Source organism: Gadus chalcogrammus, chromosome 14 (genome assembly GCF_026213295.1).
Source record: "Gadus chalcogrammus isolate NIFS_2021 chromosome 14, NIFS_Gcha_1.0, whole genome shotgun sequence".
Classification (NCBI taxonomy): Eukaryota; Metazoa; Chordata; class Actinopteri; order Gadiformes; family Gadidae; genus Gadus; species Gadus chalcogrammus.
Window position 1 is genome coordinate 16,532,910 of NC_079425.1, and position 7,742 is coordinate 16,540,651.

Genomic DNA, 7,742 nt, shown 5'->3' on the forward strand with positions numbered 1-7,742 from the left:
TCACTCTCCACCTCAAGCTGGTGTGTGGTGAGTAATCTTGCACCAATTGGTTGCCGTGCAAATGGGTGATGCCTGGCGTATTGCGGAGCGACACGCCATGCCATGGGTGTCCCAGTCTCGCTCGTGCTGAGAGGTAAGGATGGCCAGCTGCTGGCCCAAGGTGCGGTGGAATCTCTCCATCAGGCGGTCACTCTTGGGCCGCAAGGGGGTGGTGTGTGTCTCGTGTATGCCCAGCCGCTCACACATGGTGGCAAACACCGGGACTCAAAAGTTCCTCATCACTATGTATGCTCTCTGGCCCTCCCAAGCGTCTGAACATTCCCCTCACCAGGGCATCTAGTATGGTCTCTGCCTGTCTGGGATTGCGTATGCCTTTGGCGATTTTGTGAAATAGTCCATTGCGGAGAGGACATAGTGGTTACCAGTGGTTCTGGTGATCTGAAATGTTGAAAATGTTGAAAAAAATTGAATTTAATAGATTTGATTTCCTGTATTCTGGTTCATTTTGGGGATGGCCACTACCTACTACCTACTATTCAGCAGATTCATAGCCTACATCCTGACTTGCAGGGCCTGGACAAGCTTACACTGCATATACAGACCTACTTTATGGCCATTCCACCAGCCATTGCTATTAGACCAATTGTTGTTATTCTGATATTGAGACAAATCATGATCACTGTCCTACATGTAGTTGTGTTGAGCGAATGCTGCTGAGGGAGGTAGCCTATTTGATGGATTCGCTGCATTGTCCAATCAGTCGGTCCCGAGGGCGAATTTTCTTGCGCCAATGAAAAGCTGTCTCTGCTTGATAGACAGCAAAAAGTTAGCGAACTTACATTTTCTCCAACGTGGCCTGCGCCCCTGATTTGGAGGAGTGCTTTATTTCGAATGACCAATAACTAGCCTAGCCCTTAGACGTTCTTCTGACGCATTTACTTGTCACTGGCAGTGACAAGTATCTGACACAATTAAACGAGGATAAACGCTATGTATTTTTGTTGATTTATTTTGTATTGATAATAGTTGATTAATAGTTGGCAGATATAGGCCTATTCAAGTGAATATTTCACGGAGGGGCGGCGCCCTAGCGCCCTCTATTGACCCAACGCCCAGAGTCGGCGCCAGAGACGGGCACTGTCGTTTGAGAAATATTTTAACCCAGTGGAGTCAAACACAGCAGAAATGCACAAGTTTTTCTTTACTAGCATTAGGCGAATTATTTATTATTATCATTATAACTTATTATCAGTAGTAGTATTTGTATTATCTACAATAGGTTATTCTTGTTGTTGAGGCTATGGATGCAGCCAGTTTACACATTCACATACAAAGACGATAGGCCTAAGGCGGAGGGCGCTAAACGCGTTAATAAATGCAATAGGTATGATAAGTCAGACAATAGTTTTTTTTTTTACCGCTCAACAGTTTATGCACTTTAAAAAAAAAAACAAGGCCTGCCACTGGTTATAGACATTAGACAACCGCCTCCACACTCCAAAAACACCCCTGGACAACATCAGGGTTATAAACATTGGAGAACAGCCTCCAGTCCACATTCAATAAAAACATCCCTGGACAACTCGGGACCGCTGACAGAAGCACTGCATTCGGTTAACAAGTAACCAACAGTTTGAAATCCTTTGCAGTCATTTGGCTCTAAATTCCAGAGGGGGTGGGACCCCCAAACCTTAAATGGCCCATTTTACCTGATATCACCCTACATTGTATATATACAATGTAGGTATATATACTATTATATATACTATATATAATAGTTTAAAATACATCTATTGATGCACTTAGACACATCATCAGTGATGGAACCTGGGGTCATTGGGTGTTTCGGGTCTCGCAACATCATACACCCTCAACCAGGCGACCCAGCCGGGATTTATCAAGTCCCAATTTGTGTCCAAGTAGCATGTACCCACGGATCGCCCCTCTTGATCCACAGCCCTCGAGAGGCCTTCTCGGCTGCCTCTTTGGTGGTCTTGATGGCCTTTCTCTGACGTGCACCTGTGACTCCAAGCATGCTGTATGCTTTGATCGCGCTGCAAAGCCTCTACAGCCCACCTCTATTGGCACACACCGGGCACGCCACCCCCGTCTGCGGCACTCCTCCACTAAGTTGGCATACTTGGCACGCTTCCTCTCATTGGCCTCTTCCATGTGCTCCTCCCAGGGAACTGTCAGCTCCAGTAGGACCACCTGTTTGGTTGAATCTGAGAACAGAACTATGTCTGGTCTCAGGGTGGTTTCCACGATGTGCTCTGGGAATCTGAGCTGCTTCCCCAGGTCGGCCTTCATCTGCCAGTCCGGTGCGGTTCCAAGGAGTCCCGCTGCCCCCCTTGGCTTGGGCTTAGGCTTCTCCCCTGCTCGAATGAAAGCAATCGCCTGCCTTGCTGGTCGGAGAGGCTTGTTCTGGGTGATGCTGGTGAAGATGGTTTCTGCTATCGCCTTCAGCACCTGGTCGTGGCGCCAAGTGTAGCGTCCTTCTCCCAGGGCTTTGGAGCAACAGCTGAGGATGTGCTCTAGCGTTCCCCTTCTGAGGCACAAAGGACATGATGGTGCGTCAACCTTGCCCCAGCAGAAGAGGTTGGATGGGCTGGGTAAGACGTCATAGACGGACGCAATCAGGAACTTGATCCGGTAAGCCTCAGCTTGCCAAAGCTCAGACCAGGAGATCTTGCGGTCCACTGCCTGTTCCCATCTCGTCCATGCGCCTTGCTGTCGCATCCCCACCATCTGGCTAGCACGCAGTTCCTCCACGCCAGTTCTCACTTCCTCTTGGACCAATCGGTGTCTGTCTTTGCCCAGGGCTTTGTCGTAGCGTGTGGTTGCAACGCTACCAAGCCCTGCTCGTCAAGATGCCACTGGGCCGACCAGCACGCTGTGACGCAAACGTGACTCCGCCTGCTCGACTGCTTCTAATATATACAATATATACATTGTATATGCAATGGTGTATATACCATATGAAATTAATTGCGAAGATGGTGACTGTTAAACATCAGTTTAAAAACTAAAGGGTTTCAATCAAGAACTTTCAGTTGGGAGTGGGCACTATTTCGACACATTTTCCATTACAACCTAATCTCTATTTATTTTTCTTTAAATTTGAATTTAATTCATTGCAAACATAGGTTAAAGTTATACCTTCAGAAAGTAATAATTTATGATACATTTCAATTCAAATTGGCAACACTAAAATGAAAAACACCTTGCTCAAGTTACCATTTGAGATATTTTATTGTCAACAACAAAAAAGTGTTCGGCACAAGTCACATTAATGCAAATAAAATTACATAGGAAAATTTCCATTGAATGAGGAATGGTTGATATTAAGGAGCTAAAAAATATGATTTCCTTTGCAATATTGTCATTTGAACAGCCTGTCATTTTCTATTTGATTGGAATATTAGCTCATTTGCATATTTTGCTACATTTGACAACAGCCGAGGCTCATGACACATGTGATTGAAAAGACACACTGAAATGTATTTGTTAGTCAATCATGATGAATATACATCTTTCCCATTTAAATGTGAGGATGAGGATGCTTCCTGCTGAATGCAACACGTTGCTTACAGCCATGTCTTCTCTTCAGAGGCCCAAAACCTCAAAAAACTTTGATAACAAAGTAATTCAATATAATTTTATCCAATCATATATATTTCATGGTAAATCATGAATAGACAAAAACTAAAATAATTAGTGTTAACTTAATCCCCTCCTTTACAATAACTTAACACATAGCCATTATCAACTGTACAATCAAATTTTATGCTGAAATATAATTCAAACATGGTAAGATTGCACAATGATTTACTGCTTCAGTAAAGGAAAAGAGCATAGTTTCCAGTGAATGTGAATAATATTCTACCCTCACACCAAGTTGGCTGGTGGACCAGTATACCAACAAAAAAAACACTTTAATATAACCACTTTTAGTCAGGTAATCAAATGGCACACAAAACACACCTTCTACAAGCAGGCCTTTTTCTCTGCACAATTTTGAAATTGTCCCTGAGCTAGCATGCTATGAGGTAGAAAACAACCAAACAAAGTATTCTACATCTCCTAATGGTAAACATTTTAAATAAATAAATTAATGTGTTTGGTTGCTTCCCTTCTGTTCATAACAATTATTAAAGAATTGGTGGCCAAGCATTGGATATCATTCAGTGTCCAATATGTTTGTTAGCTTAGCACTTGTAAAACAGGCTAAAAAAAAAAGAGAAAAAACAGGCTAAGAGAGGGTCTGAACCTGGATTATCATTTAAAAAATGTTGTGAACAACTAGAAGTTAGCACATTTTACAGGCAAGTTTGGAGGGAAAAATGGGTACACAAGGTTCCATATTGCACACACCTTCATAAAATCAGTCCTCTTATCTACCTACTACAAAATCAAATGCCCATCCATATCCTCCATTTACAAAGACCGAGGAATCATGTTGGTCCCAATGTGGACATCATCCAGTGTTCCTCATCTCCATTGAGGTTGATCAGATGTAGAGTGTTTTAAACAGGGCGGTGGGCCCTGGATCAGGCGCAGACTACAACCATGTGGGGTCCTGCGTGGGTTCTACCAGTGTCTTGAGTCCACCAGCTCGGGACGTAGGCTCACTTTCTTTAGCGTCTCGTAGCCCACCACCATCACAATAGCGGTGGGCGCCGAGGAAATGATTCGGGCCGAGAGCCCTTTGGACATCCCCCAAGCGCCCTCCTCTGCGATCAGCTGTTTGAAGGTCTCCACGATGGATGACCTGCCTTCCACCTAGTGGACGTACAACAATGCCACTTTATGAGCAGAAACAGTACTGCATTTTATGTATTTGCAGTGATGCAAGGCCAAAATACTGAGCTCCGGATGCCTGCATAATAAATATATATATATATAGCTTGCTATGCCTAATTTCCAAATAGGTCTCATCGTGGGACAAAAACAGGTGTCTCTTATAACACGTTTAAGGGTCTGCTCTTTTTATGTTCCAGGGCACTGAAAGTAGAGTTATAGCCCATAACAATATGCACTTCAAGACGGATATTCGCCGAATCAGCCCCTCCGGAGTTTGACCGGGTAGGCCCCTAGGGTAAAGTTTGGAGTATCAGAAAGATGGAGATTTCACACAAGCGAGCGGGCGCATTGCTGACATGTTGATAAAGTTTCCATCATGCAAATGTAGCTGCTGCATACTTTTCTCTTGCCTGTTTTTTGTGTTCTACTTTCCACACTCTGTTGATATTGCGCCTATGTCCAAAAATAAATTAAGTGTTTATCACCGCAAAAAGAGTCAGCATTACAGAGTAGGCAGCCTCATACACGATCTTCGATGTGTTAAAAACATACACAGCTACTTCCGTTGCATACCGTTGCATACCGTTGCCTTATGGCAATGGTATTTATGTAGTATTTTCGATATGTGTAAACACGACTGATGCAGCTTATCTCCAGCTGTGGGTTGCATGTGTGAAAGGGCAACTCTGGATCATTTCCGGACACGATTCTCCAAAGATGATGCAGAGTTCATGTGTGAAAGGCCTATTACCTTCACTATTTCACCCTTCTACCAGTGCCCTGGTAAATAAAAGGAACAGACTTATAAGAGACACCTTTGTCTGTCGCATGATGACGCCCATTGTGAAATGGGTCTGTTGACCCTCAATCCCTCGAAAGTCACAGACGCCCCTACCTGCACTCTGGCTCTGACCACATCCATGGGGTTGGTGACAGTAGAGGCAGTGGCAGCAGCTAGTGGCCCAGCCACGGCCTGCAGTAGTAGGTGAGGGCAGTCGGTGGGGGCCCACTTGGAAAGCTGTTCTGTTAAACAAAGACATGTATTTATTGTTTGTGTCTTATGGAAGTGTATTGGATTAACATATTTCTACGCTATTATTACTATTATTATACATTATTAACAACTATAATGCTTACCAGCATAAAAATGGTAAAAAGGCCACCAGACAGCACTATTTGGGATGTAAGTGAGCAGGGAAGCCACGTATCCCCTGTAGAAGCCCCGGAATCCATCAGCAGCAAAAATCTGTGAGATGATGTCCCTGGTTTGGCCAAACATCCTCTTGGACATGCCCTCCCGAACCTTGGCCTCCAGCTGGAAGCGGGTGGGGTGCCCCTCCTGGCCCTGCATCATCAGCTGCTGGGAGACCACGTCTATTGGCACAGTGATGCTCTGCGCCACCAGGGAGGCCGAGCCGCCGGCGACCAATGACTTCAACGTGTTGTCACTGGAATAGTTAGAGACGTACTTCCTCACCAGTTCGTAGGTGGTGATGTAGGCCTGGCCTGAGATCAGTGTGAAGGAGTTGACCATGAAGCCACGATACAGACCCCGCACACCTTCTCTTTTGAGAATCTTAAAGAAGGCGTCGAAGGTGCCACTGTAAAGGGATTTGCCCTTCTGGACCTGCAGCCGGGTACGGATGAGTGTGGCAGGGTAGACAGTGGCCCGGATGGACATAGTCATGAACACCCCAAAGGAGTAGAATTTTCTTTTGTCCAGATCCTCCCATTCTATGATTGGGATGTTTCTCTTCTGCTGCATCCTTCCCCCTCTGAAAGACCCACATCAGAGTTAACCTTTAATATTAGAAATACATTTGGTCAGTGCCTTAAGACTTTTTTTTTTTTTAATTGTCATGTCTTTACAATGCTTGTGCTATGGTTTCAATTGCATGTTTGCCATGCCAAAGCTAGCAGAGTTACAAAGGTCAGACCAATCGGGGAATTAAATATTGATCAAAGCGGTTTGGAGTTGTACATTTAAGTATTGCATTGCGTCTCATCATAATTAAGCGCCATGAATACTGAAATGAAAATAAGCCGAATGTCAAACAACTAGCCAAAACGCCAAAACAATGCGACAGGTTAGAGGACTCGATGTCCCGGACAGATGTAACGTTACTGGCACCCGATTCGTCGATAAAGTTCAAATTAACAGGGGATTCAAATAAACAAGGGGCGCACTAAGAAACACTTGATTTCACTTTAAATGCCTTATTTTCGCTTGTTGGCAATTACCGGAGCTAAATTAGCATTGCACTAAGCTAGCTCCCGATTGTCAACATTAGCTTTTTAGTATGAACCAGCTTTAGCATAAACCCTTACCTTAAATCAGATTTGTTTTACGTCAAACTAATACGCATCGCATTTCCCACTTCCAATTTCGTGCAAACGAACTAAAATAGTTTCGTTTGGCAAGGTAGTTTTAAGCGAAGGGTAGAAGCAGCCGGCAGGAGTTACGGTCAACCCGGACAGGAGTTAGTTTCTGCCCACATACCTTCCGGTTTCATTGAGTTCTTCACGTATTCTGCGTTCAACTTGTGTTTAAATGCCGCCTCATTGAGGCTATCGTCGAGGCGTTAAGAGTTTATCGTTTGGATTTTAAATTAACATAGTTCTCCAGATAGTTTGACAGGTGACAGAGATTGGTAAAACCTAATAAAAAAATGTATATCTATTGTCCAGTAACACATGCGTATCGAATTGATGCATTATCAATATTAGTTAAATATATTTGTATAGAATATATATATATATATGACCATGATGGAATAGTTTTACTGTATGGATGACCTAATTGTAAATTAATTCAAGTTAAATAATATTACCATAACAGCCAAACAATTCCCGTTTTTCAACAACATTTTATTGTTCACATTTGGCAATGTCAAGTTCAGAAAACAGCCAGCCCTAAAAGGCAGTTGCAGTACAAAATA

At 43.7% G+C, this 7,742-nt stretch overlaps 1 protein-coding gene across 2 annotated transcripts; it reads right to left on the reverse strand.

The window, feature by feature from the left end:
- Positions 1 to 3,211: 3,211 nt before the first annotated feature.
- LOC130403322 (solute carrier family 25 member 44-like) lies at positions 3,212 to 7,321 on the reverse strand. Of its 2 annotated transcripts, none has more exons than XM_056607626.1 (4): positions 7,132 to 7,321; positions 5,941 to 6,578; positions 5,699 to 5,826; positions 3,212 to 4,782 (listed from the first exon to the last, which is right to left on the reverse strand). In XM_056607626.1, exons 2-4 carry the CDS (start codon positions 6,566 to 6,568, stop codon positions 4,591 to 4,593), a joined length of 948 nt encoding a protein of 315 aa, XP_056463601.1. In that variant the 5' UTR covers positions 6,569 to 6,578; positions 7,132 to 7,321; the 3' UTR covers positions 3,212 to 4,590. The 2 variants fall into 2 exon arrangements, with proteins under 2 accessions (XP_056463601.1, XP_056463602.1); XM_056607627.1 differs by having other exon boundaries at positions 5,941 to 6,603; positions 7,132 to 7,301.
- Between the last annotated feature and the right edge of the window lie 421 nt (positions 7,322 to 7,742).